Source organism: Pleurodeles waltl, chromosome 12, assembly GCF_031143425.1.
Source record: "Pleurodeles waltl isolate 20211129_DDA chromosome 12, aPleWal1.hap1.20221129, whole genome shotgun sequence".
Taxonomy (NCBI): domain Eukaryota; kingdom Metazoa; phylum Chordata; class Amphibia; order Caudata; family Salamandridae; genus Pleurodeles; species Pleurodeles waltl.
In genome coordinates, this window is record NC_090451.1 from 657,590,613 (window position 1) to 657,612,295 (window position 21,683).

Genomic DNA, 21,683 nt, shown 5'->3' on the forward strand with positions numbered 1-21,683 from the left:
TACAAGTCCCTCTTTTTATAGCACAAACATGGGAGCCCAGATACCCTCAGTCCTCAGAGAGCATTTTTAGAGTCTCACCCAGAAAAAGTAATCTCTATAGTAAATAAGTCTATATTCCGGTAGCATCATTACTTCTTACTAACTTATCTTTCATCCCCAGTCTTTATAGGCTCCTTGTAGCAGTCTCCTAGGTTATATGCTAGCAGTATGTAAATCATATCAACAAATTAATATTGATTGTATTGCTCTGTATGCTGGCAAAATGGCTGGCTGAGTTAATGCACCTGCAGATCGGTGTATATTTGCATGTCGCAAGACGGAATGCAAAGAGGGCAATCTGGTTTTCCATTTGGAGTATCCAGGATTTGTGTAATAAAACGATTGCACTTCTCAGTGCGATGGAGCCAGAAGTCTGAGGGAGTCAGTCCCATAAAGGAAAATAAAGTTATTACTATAATACAGATCAACACACTTGAAATACTTCATAATTCTTAAATACCAGTTGGTGATACTAGCCCACTCACGCCCTCACTAAGAGCCAGGCTGAGCCCAATTACTTAATCGAACTCCGCTCTGCCTGATTACAAGTGAATCAGATTTTCCACATTCAGTTTTTCTGCCCATGAGAGAGCCAGAGAACCAGAGGTAATTTAGAACAGTACAATCATACAAGGCTTTGACTGCAGCAGCAGTAGGCGTCATTCCTCAATCTTTCTTCTGACAGAGGAAGCATATTGAAAATGTCACTTACCCAGTGTACATCTGTTCGTGGCATTAGTCGCTGCAGATTCACATGTTTCGCACAGTCCGCTGCCTGGTGTTGGGCTCGGAGTATTACAAGTTGTTTTTCTTCGAAGAAGTCTTTTTTGGTCACGGGACCGAAGGACTCCTCCCTCTTCGGCTCCATTGCGCATGGGCGTCGACTCCATCTTAGATTGTTTTCCCCGCAGAGGGTGAGGATGGAGTTGTTTGCTATAAATAGTGCCCATGCAATGGAGTGAATACGTATGTACATAAAAAGTTTATAATAATTATTTACAAATGTACAAATGTTTAAGATTTAAGATCTACTTCTAAACGGCTACAGGCTTCCCGGGGAGGCGGGAGGGCACATGTGAATCTGCAGCGACTAATGCCACGAACAGATGTACACTGGGTAAGTGACATTTTCAGTTCGATGGCATATGTTGCTGCAGATACACATGTTTCGCATAGACTATAAAGCAGTTACCTCCCCTAAAAGCGGTGGTTTAGCCTGTAGGAGTTGAAGTAGTTTGGAATAATGTTCTTAGTACAGCTTGGCCCACTGTAGCTTGTTGTGCATTTAGTACGTCTACACAGTAGTGTTTAGTAAATGTATGAGGCGTAGACCAGGTTGCAGCCTTACATATTTCGCTCATAGGAATGTTTCCTAGAAAGGCCATTGTAGCACCTTTCTTTCTGGTTGAGTGTGCCTTTGGTGTAATAGGCAATTCTCTTTTGGCTTTAAGATAGCATGTTTGAATACATCTGACTATCCATCTAGCAATGCCTTGTTTAGAGATTGGATTTCCTATGTGTGGTTTTTGAAAAGCTATGAACAGTTGTTTTGTTTTCCTGATTAGCTTTGTTCTGTCAATGTAGTACATTAGTGCTCTTTTGATGTCTAATGTATGTAGTGCCCTTTCAGCCACGGAATCTGGTTGTGGGAAGAACACTGGCAATTCTACTGTTTGATTTAAATGGAATGGTGAGATTACTTTTGGTAGAAATTTTGGATTTGTTCTTAGAACTATTTTATTTTTGTGTATTTGAATAAATGGTTCTTGTATGGTAAATGCCTGTATTTCACTTACTCTTCTGAGGGATGTGATTGCAATGAGAAATGCGACTTTCCAGGTTAGATATTGCATTTCACAGGAATGCATGGGTTCGAAAGGTGGACCCATGAGTCTTGTTAAGACGATGTTAAGGTTCCATGAAGGAACTGGTGGTGTTCTTGGTGGTATAATTCTTTTTAGCCCTTCCATGAATGCTTTAATAACTGGTATTCTAAATAGAGACGATGAATGAGTAGTTTGTAGGTAAGCAGATATTGCTGCGAGGTGTATTTTTATAGATGAAAAAGCGAGATTCGCTTTTTGCAAATGTAGTAAGTATCCCACTATGTCCTTTGTAGAGGCATGCAATGGTTGGATTTGATTGGTATGGCAGTAGCAAACAAATCTTTTCCACTTAGATGCATAGCAGTGTCTAGTGGAAGCTTTTCTAGCTTGTTTTATGACCTCCATGCATTATTGTGTGAGGTCTAAGTGTCCGAATTCTAGGATTTCAGGAGCCAAATTGCCAGATTCAATGATGCTGGGTTTGGATGCCTGATCTGTTGTTTGTGTTGTGTTAACAGATCTGGTCTGTTGGGTAGTTTGACATGCGGTACTAGTGAAAGGTCTAGTAGAGTTGTATACCAAGGTTGTCTTGCCCATGTGGGTGCTATCAGTATGAGTTTTAGTTGGTTTTGACTCAACTTGTTTACTAGATATGGAAGGAGAGGGAGAGGGGGAAAAGCGTATGCAAATATCCCTGACCAACTCATCCATAGAGCATTGCCTTGTGATTCGCGGTGTGGGTACCTGGATGCGAAGTTTTGGCATTTTGCGTTTTGTTTTGTTGCGAACAAATCTATCTGGGGTGTTCCCCAAATTTGAAAGTACTTGTTCAGAACTTGGGGGTGAATTTCCCATTCGTGGACTTGTTGGTGGTCTCGCGAAAGGTTGTCTGCTAGTTGGATTTGGATCCCTGGAATAAATTGTGCTATTAGGCGAATGTTGTTGTGAATCGCCCACTGCCATATTTTTTGTGTTAGGAGGCACAATTGTGTTGAGTGTGTTCCTCCTTGCTTGTTTAAGTAATACATTGTTGTCATGTTGTCTGTTTTGACAAGAATGTATTTGTGTGTTATTATGGGTTGAAAGGCTTTTAACGCTAGAAATACTGCTAACAGTTCTAGGTAATTGATATGAAATCTTGTTTGGTGTACATCCCATTGTCCTTGAATGCTGTGGTGATTGAGGTGTGCTCCCCACCCTGTCATGGAAGCATCTGTTGTTATAACGTATTGAGGCACTGGGTCCTGAAATGTCCGCCCTTTGTTTAAATTGTTGCTGTTCCACCATAGAAGCGAGAGGTATGTTTGGCGGTCTACCAACACCAGATCTTGAAGTTGACCCTGTGCCTGTGACCATTGTGATGCTAGGCACTGTTGTAAGGGTCGCATGTGTAGTCTTGCGTTTGGGACAATGGCTATGCATGATGACATCATGCCTAGAAGTTTTAGCACAAATTTTGCTTGTATCTTTTGGTTTGGAAACATAGCACTTATTACCTTGTGGAATGCTTGCACTCTTTATGGACTTGGAGTGGCAATTCCCTTTGATGTGTTGATGGTTGCTCCTAGATATTGTTGTGTCTGACACGGTTCGAGGTGTGATTTTGTATAGTTGATGGAGAAACCCAGTTTGTGAAGGGTTTGTATGACATATGTGGTGTCGTTTGTGCACTTTTTTACTGTGTTGGTCTTGATTAGCCAATCGTCCAGGTAAGGAAACACATGTATCTGTTGTCTCCTGATATGTGCTGCTACTACTGCTAGACATTTTGTGAACACTCTTGGTGCAGTTGTTATTCCGAATGGCAACACTTTGAATTGGTAATGTATTCCTTTGAATACGAACCTTAGGTACTTTCTGTGAGAAGGGTGTATCGGTATATGAAAGTACGCATCTTTTAGGTCTAATGTGGTCATGTAATCTTGCTGTTTGAGCAGTGGAATGAGGTCTTGTAGTGTGACCATGTGAAAGTGGTCCGATATGATGTAGGTATTTAGTGTCCTGAGATCTAATATTGGTCTTAATGTTTTGTCTTTTTTTGGAATTAGAAAGTACAGGGAGTAAACTCCTGTGTTTTTTTGTTGTACTGGTACTAACTCTATTGCATCCTTTTGCAGTAGTGCTTGAACTTCTAGTCCTAAAAGTTCTAAATGTTGTGGTGACAGTTTGCGTGTTTTTGGAGGGATGTTTGGTGGGAATTTGTGGAATTCTATGCAATAGCCATGTTGGATTATTGCTAATACCCAATTGTCTGTTGTAATCTGCTGCCAAGATTGGTAGAATTGGCTTAGTCTTCCCCCCACTGGTGTTGAGTGAAGGGGTTGTGTGACTTGAAAGTCACTGTTTAGGTGGAGGTGTTTTTGGAGTCTGGAATCTTCCCCTACTCCTTGGGAATTGACCCCCTCTATATCCCCTGAAACCTCCCCTTTGGAATGAACCCTGATATGGTGTGGTTCTTGTTTGTTGGCTGGTGGTGTCTGTGGGTTGGCCACGAAACCCCCCTCTAAATGGAGTTTTTCTAAAAGAGCCTCTGCTCTGCGGGGAGTAGAGTGCGCCCATGGCTTTGGCCGTGTCTGTGTCCTTTTTAAGTTTTTCAATGGCTGTGTCCACTTCAGGGCCAAAAAGTTGTTTCTCGTTGAAGGGCATATTAAGGACAGCCTGCTGGATTTCAGGTTTGAAGCCTGAAGTGCGGAGCCAAGCGTGTCTCCTTATGGTGACAGCAGTGTTGACTGTTCTCGCTGCAGTATCGGCTGCGTCCAGTGAAGAGCGGATTTGATTGTTTGAGATCGTTTGTCCCTCTTCAACTATTTGCTGCGCCCTTTTTTGGTATTCCTGGGGAAGATGGTCTACGAGAAGTTGCATCTCATCCCAGTGTGCGCGGTCATATCTGGCCAGCAGCGCTTGAGAATTTGCGATGCGCCACTGGTTGGCTGCCTGTGATGCTACTCTTTTTCCTGCCGCATCAAATTTTCTGCTTTCTTTGTCCGGAGGTGGGGCGTCGCCAGATGTATGGGAATTTGCTCTCTTGCGAGCTGCCCCTACTACTACGGAGTCAGGTGGTAACTGCGAAGTAATAAACACTGGGTCTGTGGGTGGTGGTTTGTATTTCTTATCCACCCTTGGGGTGATGGCTCTTGATTTTACGGGCTCTTCAAAAATTTGTTTTGCGTGCCGTAACATCCCTGGTAGCATTGGGAGACATTGATATTGGCTATGTGTAGCCGAGAGGGTGTTAAATAAAAAATCATCCTCTATAGGATCGGAATGCAGTTGGACATTGTGGAATTCTGCAGCCCTAGCTACCAGTTGCGAGTATGAGGTACTGTCCTCTGGCGGTGACGGCTTTGTGGGGTATGAATCGGGATCATTGTCCGGCACTGGGGTGTCATATAGGTCCCAAGCGTCTTGATCCTGATTATCTTAACTTATGGTAGTTTGCGCTGGTGAGTGCATTTGTGGCGGTGTTTGTGCCGGCGATGCCTGTTGTGGTGGAGAGGGCGGAGGTGTGACTTTTTTAACCACTTTGGCTTGTGGTTGTGCGTCATCCTTGAGAAGTCCGATCCTTCTTTTCCTCATTATTGGGGGAAGGGTTGATATCTTCCCTGTGTCTTGCTGGATGTACAGTCTCTTTTGTGTGTAGTCTGATTCTACACTTTGGAGCTCTTGTCCAAATCTGTGCATCTGGCCACTTATTCCTTGTTCCTCTGTGTAGGATGAAGGTGTGGAACTTTTCGGCGCCGAGAGAGAATCTTTTTTCGGCTTCGGCACCGACAGAATTTTTGTGGCTTTCGGCAGTGTGTCTCGGTGCCGATGTTTTTCGGTGCCGGCATCTTGTTTTTGCCTCTCGGAGCCGCTATCGCGGCTCCGAGGTTGCTCCATGGCGGTCCCTCGACCGGAGTCGGGTGTCTTCGCTATGGGCGTGCCCTTTTTCGGCGCCTTCGACGGGTCGCCCGTTTTATGGGTCGAGCCATGGCCTGTTGGCAGTGGCGTCCCCTGGGCTTTTGTCTTCTCGATGGTTTTAATTTTCGACGTCTTACTCACTGTTTGTTGCTGTTGTTCGACGTCGGAGTCTCCGGATTCTGATTCCGGAACCGAGAATGTTTCCTCTTCGTCGTCGAAACGTTGTTTTGTTGGCGTGGACGCCATTTGTAGACGCCTGGCTCTTCGGTCCCGGAGTGTTTTTCTGGACCGGAAGGCTCGACAGGCCTCACAGGTATCCTCCTTGTGCTCGGGGGACAAGCACAAGTTACAGACCAAGTGCTGATCTGTATAAGGATACTTACTGTGACATTTTGGGCAGAAACGAAACGGGGTCCGTTCCATCGGCTTCGATGTCGCACGCGGTCGGGCCGACCAGGCCCCGATGGGGGAATCGAAGCTACCCCAAAGTCTTCCGATGATCGGTGTCGATGTACCTAACTATCCCGATACCGAACGGAACAATACCGACGCTTTCTTCCGAGATTCTGACTAACTTTCCGAACCGAAACACGGAGCGAAAAGGAATACGTCCGAACCCGACAGCGGAAAAAAACAATCTAAGATGGAGTCGACGCCCATGCGCAATGGAGCCGAAGAGGGAGGAGTCCTTCGGTCCTGTGACCAAAAAAGACTTCTTCGAAGAAAAACAACTTGTAATACTCCGAGCCCAACACCAGGCAGCGGACTGTGCGAAACATGTGTATCTGCAGCAACATATGCCATCGAACAATGTTGTTCCCTGCCACATACCACCTTCCCCATGTGTCTGGAATTTCCAAATGATAGGTTATCAATTCTGGGGGGGAACCCATGCCTTCTTGGAATTAGATTTTTGGTCGTATGGTTATGAAAGTATGTCACTTCTCATAATTCACATCGTGTTAGGTTACTTAATAAACATTTGTGCTATATTATTTAGGATTCTAAAACTATGAGCGGCCGATTATCTGACAGCAAAATTCAAAGCTCAGAGGAGGTGGCAAGTGTATGCGTTAACCCGCAAGGAACTGGGAATTCTGTGTGGTTTTGTGGCATGGTACATTGCCGTTCCACGGGGCTTAATTCGCTCAGAATGGGGGCCCCAGTGGTTCCTATTATTCAAATAAACACTGTTTTGGTGCCTGATGGAACCGGACAGGATCCTGAATGTACTCTTGCTTTACAGGTGCGCATGAGATTGGGGTTTTCGTAGGCGGGGATAGTTTGATTGCCAGGCTCCTTCGGAAAACCATCGGACTCCTCAACTCACGCTCAGAAACGGAGATGAAGAGTGACAACATTCGTAAGTCTAGGGTAATGGGCAGCAGGGTTCTGTAGGGAGGAACAGGGTCCAATTCCTTTGGTGCTCGTCTCTCTTTTTGTGTATCTATCCCTTTGTAACTTGCTCTTTGCACACTCTTAGGATGCCTCCCCAACCCAGAGCCCTTGGGCGCAATGGACTACTTCATGATTTCGTGGCCCATATTGTTGCTGGCGCTCCTCTGCATTGTGCAGGCCTACATGCACCGAATACGCAGAGCTATAGCCACCTTCTTCTTTCCGAAGGTAAGTTGTGGCTACGTATGTAATGTCAACAAAGTTGTACTCAAGAGTTGCTAACTTACAACATGGTGGCAGCACAGCTATGCGGTCCGATTCTGATCTTGAAGTGTTTTGTGGTCCCTCTCACAGCTCCAACATAGTCCCAGAAAAAAAAGAGAGGTTGGGCTCCACATCTGATGGCCTAGAAGCATCATAGTCTCACAGGTGGAATTTTAGAAGTTTTTACTACCAAAGCATGGTTCCTTCTAGAACAAATGCTGACTAGCCAACAAAAAGCTTGTAGGACCAACCCGGAGTGGTCCAAGAGTGTGACTGTATGCAGCGTATCAGGGAGCGTCACTTGGAGGAGTCCGGCCTAGCAAGAGTTGTATACACATCTTAGAGGCAGTAAACAACAACCCACATACTCTACTCATGCTTTAACTCTGTTTTTGTTCTAACACCATAATTGCCACTCTGTTGAATTCTGTTACTAACAATTGTCTCACCAGCTTTGCTTTAGGTGTTTATTCTCCTCTGTGGAAATTTCAGAGGGTAAGATATTAGATCTCCTCTCAAGGTCTTGACTAAGGTATTTGTTGTTACATGTTGCTATTAAGGAAAGAGTTTCAAGACTTAATTTGTGGAGCGTTTAACACCAAAGCAGGGAACAGGAGGCGAAAAATCACTGAGCCTCCATTCCAAAGAAGCATTTCTTCTGCCATTGCAAAATGCTCATGGTTGGATGACCCAGTCATATCCTGTTCTTATAAGCCAAATGATCAGAGACAAGTACACTCATTGCCATCGCTCATTGTAGCAAAGTAAGCTGTGAAAAAGACACCATGGCCACTAAAGGTCAGAAAACCTTAGCTTTACTATTGTGATTAGTTGTAAAGAGTTCATGTTGTAGTTGAGCAGATGCCCATGAGACAGATAAAAAGTCTGAATTTAACATGTTGCCCACATATTCTGAAACCAGTCTTAATGTTACCTAAATAGACTGTCAGGTAGTTCATAACCATTCTGACTTATATGCCATGGTATCCCACAATTTACTCGGAATCCCATCTCACAAAGATATTCCAGAGCATTAGGGTGACTGACAGTTTAAGTCCTACCTGCAATTGGTTGGAACTGTTGTATATTAGTGACAGTGCTGTGCTGGTGCCTGCTTATGCAGAATCAAGATTTTGTTGATTATCTGAAACGTTCGTAACTGCAGGGCCACGAGACGTGCCAATAATTTTGGCAGGTATGAGCTTTCAGAGGTAGTTGGTTATGTCTGCAACAGTCAGACAGTGTTTTAATAGTTAAAGAATCACCCCATGCTTGTAGGAGGTCCAAGAAGTAATTCATTACCTAGAAGAAGTTATCTCGTCTAGGGAACCGTTAATAAACAGTTTAGGTGGGGAATGGTTTGCGATAGGATTTAGAGCACTAGACCTGCTCAGAGCACTTGCTTGCAAGAAGAAACGTAGGACACAACACTTCTTATACCTTCTAGCACAGTGCAGATACCCAATGTCATCGCCTTCTGAGGAGCACTTCCCTCATGCTAACAACACACACAAAACACACAGCATATTAGACACAACTCTGCATACACTCTGAACAAAGCTTCTCTGTTCCATGCTGTTGCACAGAGAATGCCGAAAAGCATTATCATAGAATATTGTATATTATGGCGAGCTACATTATGTGTGAGTGACTTACATGGTGCATAATCCACCATTATTGCTTGCAGCGATAACAGAGTTCTGTTACCTTCACACCAAGGTTTTGTGGATTCCATTTAAGCCAAGGCTGATCTTTGGCTGTTTAAGCGGAGTCATCTGTAGGAAAAGTGCAGTCCATGTGCTGCTTCCTTGTGCATGTTTTAGCTGTGGGAGTATTATAATAGGTTGTAGATAGTGTGCCTTGCTATATAATCTTCATATCGGATTATTGCTTCTCTTGTCATGCATCTCGTATCACTGATGCTTTATACCATATGGCATAGTCCAATAAGAAATTGAGCATAAATCCTTCAATCTAACTATCCTTCCATCCACCTGACCACCAATCTAGCCTTCTTCCCATTTATCCATTCATCCTTTCACCCGTCCATCAGCCAATCCCCATAAGATTCAAGATTCCTCTCACTCACCCAGATGTGCATCCTTCCTGCCAAACATTCATTATTTGACACATTGGTCCTTTGGGAAATAGGGGAACAAACAAAGACTGACAACTGGCTGTGTGGAAAAGGCCACTTTATTGAAAGCAGGAGTCCTTGCCATGATAACCTAGGCTTATGCCTCACAAAACTAACAGCCTCACTATATAAACAGTTTACCTGGAACACCCACCCCTTCCCAATCCTCCCCTCTCCCCCGATGCCTTAATGCAATCCTTTAATTTGACCTTATACTTGAAGGCTTGTTGAGTTTACACTCCCCTGCAGGTTATATTAACAGCAACTCTAAGCAATTCACAACATCCCATGGTAAAGCTGATGCATGACACAGCCACGCACAGTAATGGACATTCTCAGGACTATGGGTCAAAGGTCTCTAGTGCCCATATCAATGCCCCCTGTTGATGACGAAAAGTTTTATTAATTATTATTATATTATTTGTTTTCATTGTTTTTGTTATTATCATTATTATGCGTTTTCTCTTTAGAGGGAGAAAAAAAGAATTCTGTTCCTGTACAATGAGATGTTACGAAGGAGAGGATTTTACGTAATCAATGTGAAGAAACGGATAATGGCGCGAGCACGAAGGCAGAGGCGTATGGTAAGTCTGGTTCTCTGGAAGTGCATCCTGGCTACTCACACTGCCCCCGCCTGGTGACAGCCACGACCTGAGCTTGGTACCAAAGCGCTGTGATGTCAATGAGTGGGTTTTTAACGTAACAGCTCCACAGCTGTGTGGTCAAGAAGATCATGGACGTCAGTTCACCAAAAATGTCAGGGGTAGCGGAAGTGACATCACGTGACATTCCACCTTTACTTTCACACACACACACTTAAACATACACAGACCTTCACTCATTTACACACACGCTCTCTCACATAAACATTCTCACTTGCAAGCATGTACACAATATACATTTATGCTTTTTTCACTTAACTCTTCTACCAAGGAGGATCATAGTCATGCTAACTGTACCCCCTTTTTTATTACACTAATAGTGAGTAATACTTTATTCACTATTATTGTAATAAAAAACGGATTGAAAGCAAGGAAGTGTGGCCCCAAGCAACGTCCATAAGGACGATCTGCCCCTTTGTCCTGGCACTGATTTTGTGGTCGCAGAGGCCAGGGGTCGCAGAGGCGGTGCCAGGACGCAAGGGTCAAACTGGGGGTCGCAGCTGCGACCCCTGGCGACCACTAAATGACATCCATGGAGAAGATGCCATATATTCTTCCACAGTTAGATGTCTAGTTGTGAACCAAAGGACCCCAGGGTTGTGGTTCCATCACAACGTCTGTACGCTGGTACATTTAAAGGTACAACGCGTCGCATGCATGTCCCTTCCATGCAGTAAAAAGCTAGCTCATAGAAAGAATTATAGCAATTAGTACTAAACATGTTTAACCCACCTATCGCTCTCCAGCTAGTCTACCCGTAACACATTTACGTCTTACATTGCCAACATTTCCATATTACAGACTCCTCCTCTGACACTTCCTGTCATACATGCCCTTCGTCCTCCCAGCACTTCACAAACCTGAGTATTATGCCCCAACATGTTCACCTTTCTTTTACCAACACCACCCACTTCCTACCTCACTTTTGTTCTCTCGGAGGGTCAACTTAGTCTGTCATCTTCCAGAGATGGATAAAATGAGTTCTGCTGAGCTGGGTAGCACTAAACATCTGTTATTTAGCATTAAGCTGGAGAATGCGTACTTTACAAATGCGCATTATGTTATAGTCCTAATTTCAAACAGGAATATGCCTTCTTCACCACCCTCTCTTCCAATTCTATTTCAACCTTCTATCCAATGTTCGCTCTTCGCCTCACTAACTCAGACTGGTCTTCAAGACTTCCCTTATTTCTCTTTTCACAGCACCATTTTCTTACCATTCTCCTCTGTCTGGACATTACCCTTCGTATCACAGTTAATAAACCCAACAGGGTATGCTCCCTCGAAGCACAGTTGTTCCAATCACCACGACATGCGAAAGTTCACTGCACCCACTCACTTAACATTCAACTAAAACTCTCACGAAGCGTACAAATAAAAATTGTTCCCATGCACTATTGCAATCCCTCAAAACTGCTGCATACTTCATACTGCTGTGTGTGCTGCAGAGCTATAACCAAACACAAGTGTCAATATGTGGCAACCCACCCGGTGACCCTGTGCAGAGTTAATTTTCTGATAACATGGTGTTAATTCTGAGTTTTCATCAAGGGGAAGCAAAACTGGTCAAAAGGAATCTATACCATTTAGGACTGAAGTAACATTTCCAAAGAACTAGTTTATGAATTCCCATTTCTGAGTAAGAATACAAAAAGCAAGAGGGGAGTTAAAGGCATGATATCATTAACCTGGCAAACGTTGACAGATATTCTTCTAGATAATAAAAAAATATGATTGTTCGTCGTAGATAAGTCTAAGATGGACCTGGTTCAAACTGGCAGCATACATTTTTGAATAAATATTTTTAAATCTTAAAAAAAAAAAAAACACAAATTGCTTTGAGGGTTTTTCGTTTTTAAGAATGGCAGAGGTGCTCCAAATTAATGGTGGAGTTTCAACAGACTGGAAATTGATGCTGCATTTAGTGTTGTGCAACAGTAGGTCAGCTTTACTTCTGCATTTGAGGAAACCACTGTATCCAATGGCAAAAAGGTTAGGTTTCTAGGGTATTGTATTGTTTTTTGTTAGTGGTGTCAGACGAGCTCCACCATCCTAATGATGGTAGGGTAGGCTGTGATTGTCTAAGATCTTTGGATGTGGATAGAGGTAGCAATGGCATTTGGAGGGAACCTTGCAGGGCGGACCCACAAGCTTTGAGCTTAGCCAGAAATGAAGAATGTGAATCAAGGTAGGATGGTGCTGGGATCTATTGCTGAATCAAGGTTATCAAAGGGCAATCTAAGATTTAAAAAAATAAAACTATTCATGTCTTCCCTGTGTCAGAAACCTCAAAACCATCACCCTAGAATTTCAGGAGGATGGGTTCTTTGGTATGTGGAGGAAGAGTGACTAAAATGGGTCGAGAAGGCTGTATGTTTTCTCAAAGATCTTGTGTGGTGCTAAGATGAGTGGTAAATATTCCTTCTTTGATGAAGGGATTTATATGATCAAATTAGGTAGGTTTGTTTCCGTTTTGTTAATGTCTGATTTCTGGGTGTGTAGAGGGTGTGTTTGTATACAGCCTTGAGTGTGCAGATTTAAATTTTTTCAAATGGAAATTCGGATTTTTCTATGTAAAACTGATCTCTGGCAAAGTCACGTGTGGTTTAGCGCTTAGACAGTTGCTGGAAGTTCTGCTCAGGGACAGTTTGAGGCGCTGATGAGTTTGGCTCTAGGCTTGTACATCTTTTTAGGGATGATTGCCCCTCGGCCTTCTCTGGAGGTAGTCTAGTATTGTATTTGGCTAGAGGATGTTAAGTTCCAGTATTAAGGTTCATTAAGCTCCTAGGCATTTCTGTCCAAGGGTTCTGCAGGAGTCGGTGGTCTTGTCATTGTTTTTCTTGCTGTCGGGTGCTACGCAGACAGTGTGTAAGAGGCCTTATCACTGTACTGTCACATCTGATTTTCTGGCTAAATTACACCTATTCTAGCTTGAACGGAAATAAAAAATGGAAAGGAAATATTATTGTTGCCTTTAAATGCTGAGTTAGGATACATTCTGCAACCTTAGTGCCAGAATGGAAAGCTTAATGTGATGGCTTTGAAGGTCTGTGTTGGCCGATGCCTGCTGCACAGTGGGAATGGCTGAGCTGTGAGATTTCTGCAACAATGTCAGGGAGTCTGTCTGGTGTCAGTGGCACCCCAAATTTCCAGCTATTTTCACTGGAATTTATGCCACTTTCTACACCTCAAGCCATGCACTTTCTGTGAAGAACATGCGACCAGTGCTAACCGCATCAACCAGATGGCCGAGGGTGGAGGCTAATCCCACGATAATGGTCACAGTACATTGTGGTGCATGGGTCCTTGTGTGACATTTCTGAAATATTTATAACCACCTTGGTATTTCTAAGAGTGCTGAAGCCAGAAGGAGGCTAAGTCCTATTGTTAAATGGGGAAGGGCAGTAAAGTACAAATTGTCTCTAATACATGAAAATTAAACAACACGCAAAATGCAGATGGGCAGTGATGACACGGGTGGGGGAAACGCAAGTATTAAGCGCAGTAGTATTAGCTTTTTGGCCTACCAACCCAATGGGCACCCGTTCAGAAACTGTTTTTCTTTTTTGCATTTTTAAAATAAAGAGATTTGGAAAAAATCAAGCAAGTTTATACAAAAGTACTTACTGCTAGTACTGGAGTTTGACCTTTAGCAAGGATGTGGCGTTGGGTGTGTAAAGGGCACACAGGATGTAATCATTTGAATCGATTTTCACTTTTATGGAACATGGTTAATCTTTTTACACATCAGCCAGTTAGTATTCATGCAAGAATTGATGTACCTAGATTATGAATACATAAATATATTTTTAAAAAAATGCAAAAGGAAAAGCACCTACATCAGGACTGACAAAGCTGCTCCTCACCCAAGTAACGACAAAATGCTACTGAAACAAAAACTGCAAGAAATATGACATGACAAGAAACAGTGTAAGCACATGGAGTCCTAAATAAAAAGACTGGTACACTAGAAATGAACTGAATATTAACAGCAGTGCATATTATTTGACAAGCAAAGACATGAGTCTGAATTGAGTAATTATCATGTTCGTTGCAAAGGGTGAAAGAGCCGAGGTCGAATCCTTAAAGTCAAAACAAGAAACACAAACATACAGTGCCAATGCCAATAGGTCCGGCTTCAAAGAATTGTTGTATGCTTATGTGAAGCTTCACAAATAAATAGCTTGGGAATGGAAATATATTTTGTGTGGAAGCAAAGAAAAGTAGGATAATATTGGTGCAGATTACACAATGGTGACAGTTACACTGTCAAGCCAGAACTAAAAGGCCATGTTGGTTAATGACTGCCCTCCTTACATCTGTGCTGCTGCCAGAGAAAACACTGTGTATTATCTAGTTATCTAAGGCAATTTTAATAGCATTATAATGTTATGTATATGCCCCTGGAAGGTTAGGCTTGGTCACCTGGATAAATAAAGAAAATGATCACAGCTGTGTGGAGGGCAGGGACCTTTGTGTGGAAGCACACAACTTCTGCCCACTCAAGACATGCAGTCCTGGCTCCCAACATGTGGGCGGGCCAAAGCCCTTCTGGCGAGTCTCATAATTGTCTGGCGACGGCTACGTTGTCAAACCCGACCATAAAAAGAATCCATATAATTATGAAGTATTCTTTGGAGTCCGTACTGAGCATCCAGGGAAATCAACCGCAGAGGCTGAACTGAAGCGCAGCTATGCCCAGAACCCCAAGAAAGCACGATCCTATAAACCTTAACTGGATGAAAACCAACACATCAATCTAGCTTGAAAGGTAACAATCAAGGGTGGATAACAGCTGTCACAATGTGGCAGATGAGCGATTCAAGCAGCCCAATTTTATGGCATGTACTGGCAAGATAAGCATGGTATAAATCTATCCCATGCTCAGCGAGCACTAACTTTACACAAGCCAAGTAGAGACAGCATTTTCCTATCTCCACAGTGTGAACATCACCACCTACATGATGCGACGTGGAAACATCCTAGGGTAGACCTTATGATTGTATTTCTCGTGGTTTTGGTTATTAGTAACTACATTAAATTGAGCCCTCGGCTTTGAACAATATGACTAGATTGGAGATACAGCTGTATTACATCAAAGCACACAAACTCCACAAGGCATCAGAAGATAAATGACATAATGAATTAAAAGGATTACTGCAGCCTATGGCTTTAGCAACTGGTGCCCAAGTTAGCTGAACTTAACAAGTGTCGCCTTATTTACAATCAAAAAGCAAGCACAATAATTTCCTAAACTTAACCCATAACCTAAGTAAAACATACAAATCATTTAATAGCTGAGGCAAATACATTTCTCAAAATCCAAACATGGCAGAGGTCCCGGATACTGTTGTTCCCTATGTCTTGAAGAAAGCTTTCTCTAGATTTGATAATAATATGGTTCCTTGTGTGGCAGGTGTTCTGACTCCACTGGGTACACTTATGACAGGGACTGACCACAGTACTGATCCATTCGAGGGAACTGCTACCTCTCGCCAGACAAAGACTGCCTTTGACCTGAACATAACATTTGTGGGCTAACCAGGACTGGTACTAACCAAGAATCCCGTGCCTGGGGTGTAACAAAGGACCCTGCAGTCCATGTGGTATTGGGAGCTTCCTCCTTCCAGACAGGGCCCATTCATTCTAAAGCCTGTGGCTATATGTTGGGTATGAAGGCTCCTGGATGCTTCGTGTTCGCATTACGCCACTGCCTCACAATAAGACTTACAGGAGCAGTGTCTTGAGTAGGCTGTGAGACTACCGGTCACCGGTTCGAATCCCAAGGACAGCTCACCCTTTCATCCTTCGGAGGGTGATTACATGGTTAACTTTGAGTTGAGTCATAAAATCAGATAGTGCAGACCATTGAGAGGAAATTCCGTATTTGCAGTGCTCCAGCTATAGTCAAGCCATAATTTAACATTGATATGCATGTTTGCTTTCTCACCTGGAAGTATAGAAAATCATTCTACTAAAGGTCTGGAGGCGTTTGGTCGTAGGCTAAGAATCAAGGAAATGTTCATTTTAAAGATCAGAATGTTTTTATATCTCACCTTCGATATAACTGTTGTATTTTAATGTTGTTGTACTAGCCGCTCACAATCTGCAAGTTTGTTACTACCAACCAATCATGTAACGGCTGCTGTTTTCAATTTACAAAAGGGTAGCAATTTGAGGTCTAAGAGGCAGAATCCATGCCATGTGTTCAAGACAACCACTGACTATTTAAATTAGTTCCACTTACATTAATTGTATGTAAACGTTTCTTCAATGGGTATTCTGAAAATCTGCAATGGATAAGACTCTCTAGGGCCTATGATGGACATTACAGTTTAAAGAAGTCCTATTTCTGTGGTGTCTGCTTGAGATGCTTAACAGATAAATCGATAGCAATACTAATTTCTTATCGATATTTCCCTTTCATTGTGTAGAAAACTGTTGCACCGGGCCCTCTTCACCGCTTCTTTGCCCGCTTCAAGTGGTTCAAGCGTAAACGATGCATCGTGTGCAAGGCCAAGCAGAACAAAAATTCTGTGGTGTGCAATAATGAGGAATGTGAGACCGTGTACTGCCTCCTGTGCTGGGCGGATATGGGTAAGGTTTGCTATGCCTGCCTGCCCCAAACAGAAGATGACTTTATGTCTGGAGAGAGCGACTATGAGGAACAACTGCAGTATGGCGGATAATGATCCTTGAAGGTCTTCTAATGAAAGAAAGAACATTGAACTGGGAAGACAGATTCTGCACATGCCAACAGAACCTATTCCCATCATACCCTTCTCTGCTTATCACCCAGTAAAACTTTGTATAGGCAACATCTTGAAATAAATATTGTTTTTGGTCCTTACGTGCCCGTCTCTATTCTGGATATACCTATAGACCACACAGAAGATTTTAAAAACTCATCTCACAGCATAGATCCAAGGTTAGATGCCATACATGAGGGGCTCTGGTTGAACAACACTATGATGAAATTAAACACATACCAAGTGACAAAAAGTGGACTGCGTAGATCATCACTCTAGGTGAGGATCTGTGGAGTCACAATTAGCATATTTTAAACCCGTATTTACTTGAGAACTCCACACAGAGCTAATAGGTGTTTATGAACATGAGAAATTAAATAGCCTCATGAGGAAATAGCCACATCCTTGGCCAGTGTCTATCTGTGTCCACAACCTATCATTTACACCCCTGGGGGTATGCGTTAGGTGTTACAATACATTACATTTGTAAATAGGAACAGTCCAATTTCTATTGTTACTCTAAAAATGTGTTAAATTATGCTTACAAACTAGCCAATCTTTGTCATGAAACTTTTTTTCTGTAAATGAACTCTGCCTAACACTTGTCCCCTCAGTTTGTTACAATATACATTGTAACAATGTATCTGTTCCGTTAACTTAAAAAGCTCATGCTCTAATACAACATTAAATATGCAGTACTTGAAGATGACTCTTGTGTATCCTCACCCGTGCCCTTACAAAGGTTTATGTGTATCTGTGCTATACGCTTAACTCATGTCAACAAAAATTGGTGGGATCCCCTACTCTATTCCACACTAACCATAACCATGCTATTTGCTCATAACCAATCCAAGAAGGTCGGTCCGGTCATCCGACCCCTGCATGTGATTTTCATTAGGATCACCGCAGGGAGCAGTATGTTTTCTATCATAACCAAACTACCTATACACAGAGAATCTGCCCCTTGTTTTTTTATTTTACTGACATGCATTTCCCCTGTTTCTCTAAGTTTATGTTAAAGGGCTTCTTTGCCCCAAGAGATCACTCCGATTTTGCATGGGCCACAATAAATTTACGGGCCAGATTAGACTTGATGTTTTATGCCCACTAAATCCTACATCCTAATGAATACATTTATACTCATTTTTTGGCTTTACTAGAGACCCTGGTATTTATAAACTGCAGAGGGGTCTTCTTGTCTTACCCAGTGGTTTTAGTACAGAACCTGGTTGTAAGAACTTAGAGTAATAGTTGAGGGGTGGTAGGTACCCACCTCAAGTAATATTCTAAATCCTCGTCAGGTTAAGTCATTAAAGTCACTAAATAAATCTGAGCTCAGTCCCCTGGTAGCTATGGCACAGAGCAGGTAGGCTTAATCTACAATGGGTAAAATATTTATGCAGTACCAAAACAGTGATAAAGTTGAAATGCAGAACAATAAAAATCCCCCACACCGAATTAGAAAATAGAGTAAAAATAAACAAAATTACATTAAAATGACAACTCCACTAAGGGGAACTGGAGATATGATTTTTTTAAAGTTTTAACTGGGATAGAGGCTATTCAGAATAACTCGCTTCCAATTTCTATAAAAAGTGCCTGGACAGGGGAAGTATTTCCTTAACATTATATCATGTAGATAAAATATGATTAAATGATGATCTGACCAAGTACAAGGAATAACCACAAGCTTGGAAATATTAATATTTAATGACCAGACCTGGTCAAGTGTGTGGCCCTTTATATGAGTAGCGGTAGACACTTGCTGATCAAAGTTCAGACTAGACAGATGGTCAGTAAGATCTGCAGATATATGGCTTCCATTTTCTTAACTGGCCCACAGATTGAAATTGCTCGAAAGAAATATCTTTGCATAATCGATAACAAAGGTAAATAAGGCATCAACCAATGATGATAGAAACTGGGGCATATGGCCTGGGGGTCTATACATTAAAATGCATATAAAGGAAGAGGTGGGCGGATCTAACTTGATTACCAACTAATCTTAGTGTTCTCCCACATCTAACACTAAAATCCAGTTTGGGGCATCTATTGTACCCACAATAAACCCAGAGACAGCAGTCTAGAAGACCAAAATAAGGTTCATCAGCAACCAGACATTGGATACACAAGACCGGTCTTGCCATCCTGTTCTCGTCCTTTCAAGTGCACCCCTAGAATTATATGTAGACCCAGGAGACCTGTCAAGTGTCTTTGACACTTAAGGATTTGATACTGTAAAGTCAAAAAGGATGCTCACTGACCTCATCTTGCGTATTCTGTGAGGCTCAGATGAGTCATCTCTGCCCATTCAGGTCAGTCTATTGATTGCTCCTGGGAGGCATTTCATACCGATTTAAAATGCTAATCAGTGACTGGGAGAAGTCTAAGAGTAAATGCAAATTAGCCTCCAGGAACTTCAGGCAGGGAAAAGGTAACCTTCTAAATGTTACTTTTCCTCAATATTTACTAAATAAGGTCTAACGTCATCATTAAATTGGATTATTTAATAACTATTAAAATAGTTGTTTCTTTTTCTGGTCAGTCCCACTCCACAGATACATTATTAGGATGTTCAACTGTACTCTGGTTTTCTACATAGGACAGTTAGGCCTGCCACAGTGAAAATTGTTTTTTTGAGTGCTAGTCATTTTAAGGACATGTTCACATTACATTTCTGCAAGTCTTTCTTTAAAGTACTATGCACCCTGCATTGTGCGTGATAAGGCCAACATATCTGTGAATAATTAATATTTAAAAAGAGAGGTTTTGACCTATCAGAAGTGTTTATTTTGACAGGTAGAATTGCAGTTGTTTACACTGCTACAGTCAGGCTACACTGGTAGGCCTGAAGCCATGTTTGAACTGCCACTGTAGCGGATGGTGCAATAGGTACTGCAGTCCAACAATGGCATTTACCTTACAGGCCCAATGTACACTTAGTTCCATAAACTAGGGACTTATCGGTAAATTAAACATGCCAATTAGAACTATTCTAGTTGGGCCATGTTTAGAGGAGACGCACAGGAAATTTACTGCTGGACAGTGGGGCTAAAGTGCATAGAGAACTAATGCCAGAAAATAAAGTGTCCAGCAAAAGGGGAAAAATAGACTGTGGCCACACAGTAAAGACTAATTTCCTAAACTGGTGATTATAAACCACAGAGGGGCGTTCTTGTCATAGACAGTTGACCTGCACAGCACACATCTACATCTATGGATGGTAAAATATTATATATCATATTCAGACGGCTTCCTTTCATATGGCTTCCACTCTTGCAGTGTCTGTGCTTGCACTACACGCCACATATGCGGGCACCATGAGAGTACCTACTTTTCTTCATGTAAGCACTACACTAACAGAATTATCAAGATCACACATATTTATGCATTCGCTCCTCTCTTGCATGAACAGCACATGCCTTTAGATTTGAGTACTTACACAACGCAACCTTGGCTTGTTGTGCACATATACATTTAATCCACAGACAGTGACCCATATTAAAGGCATGAGAGTCCTGTGTCAATCAGAAATCATATTCCCCGCTAACATAATCTGTGTTCAGATCATACACCAGTAATGGAATGCTGTCTTGCACTTAGACATGATTTATACTATATACATAGTTTATGATTCAATGTATATACCTGTAGGACTGAAACAAATGCCTTTGTAAAGGTCCTGAGGAAGCCTGAAATGTGGTAGTCTAAAATGTATTGACTTTACATTTGAGAAGTTTACACTGAACACAATGCTAAGTGAGTGTGTTGCGTAGACCATCATTATTCTAATGAGACTACTGGATTTCGAGAGGCAGAATCGCCCGTGGTGTGGGAGACTAAGTCTAACCCACTGCAGGTGACACCTGCCGCTCCAATTCGGGTTTTGCTCCGGCTAACTAGCAGTGCCTCATCTCTACACGAGGGCAGGGACGACTGGGCAGCCGAGCGCATGACATAGTTGGTTTCTCAGGAAAGACGTGGTCACTCAGGTCTCATCCGTTTCTCTCAGTTACATTAGTCTCATATATACAATGAAAACAATTATTTTAATGAAGAAACTGCATCTTAGATAGCAAAGCGTGAGCTGCAATAACCAGGACGACACAGCATGACAATATTAAAATTGTGACAAAGAGAGTGAAGCATAAGAATAACTACCATATTGTCACTAGAGTCGATAGACTAATTCCTACCTAGGCTATGACACAGCACAGCTTGTTAAGATCTAATTCTGCCCTTCAGGTTCCCCTGGGAAGACATCATCCCCCATACCTGAGCAAAGGCCTGAAGTCTGCAAAACAGCTGTAGTGAAGCATTCGGCAGTCAGCATACAGTTGTGGTTCTCTGGCTGGAATCGCCCTCTAATGTGTAAGGGACAGGGAAGTGTTTTTATAACAACACAACTAATGTTCTGAGAAAATGTCCCTACGTAAGGATGTGTGTTTTCTACGAATGTCTGAGACTAAACTTATACCACATTCACCGTCTATGTACCGTGCTGTAGCCTTTGAAGAAGCACAGAGTGAGCAAGAATGTCTTGTTTGAGAACAGAGTGCTGGCCTAGGCAAAAACAGTTAGATAAACAGAAAATAAAACAAGACCGTAAAAGTGGCTATTTTAACAATAATAAAATAAAGCTGATTGAAATATATCTAGGTTAGAGTGCACAGTGGCCTGGCCTAGTGTGTTAAAATAACATGCATGG

General features: G+C 42.4%; 1 protein-coding gene across 2 annotated transcripts in view; it reads left to right on the top strand.

Moving 5' to 3' along the window:
• DCST1 (DC-STAMP domain containing 1) overlaps positions 1 to 17,076 on the top strand; it is a 108,371-nt gene extending 91,295 nt beyond the window's left edge. For both annotated transcript variants that reach the window (XM_069218396.1, XM_069218395.1), the window contains exons 13-16: positions 7,012 to 7,128; positions 7,249 to 7,391; positions 10,035 to 10,148; positions 16,661 to 17,076. In XM_069218396.1, the coding sequence (XP_069074497.1) occupies positions 7,012 to 7,128; positions 7,249 to 7,391; positions 10,035 to 10,148; positions 16,661 to 16,915 (629 nt within the window). In that variant the 3' untranslated portion in view covers positions 16,916 to 17,076. The remainder of the gene's footprint in view (positions 1 to 7,011; positions 7,129 to 7,248; positions 7,392 to 10,034; positions 10,149 to 16,660) is intronic.
• The last annotated feature ends 4,607 nt before the right edge of the window (positions 17,077 to 21,683 follow it).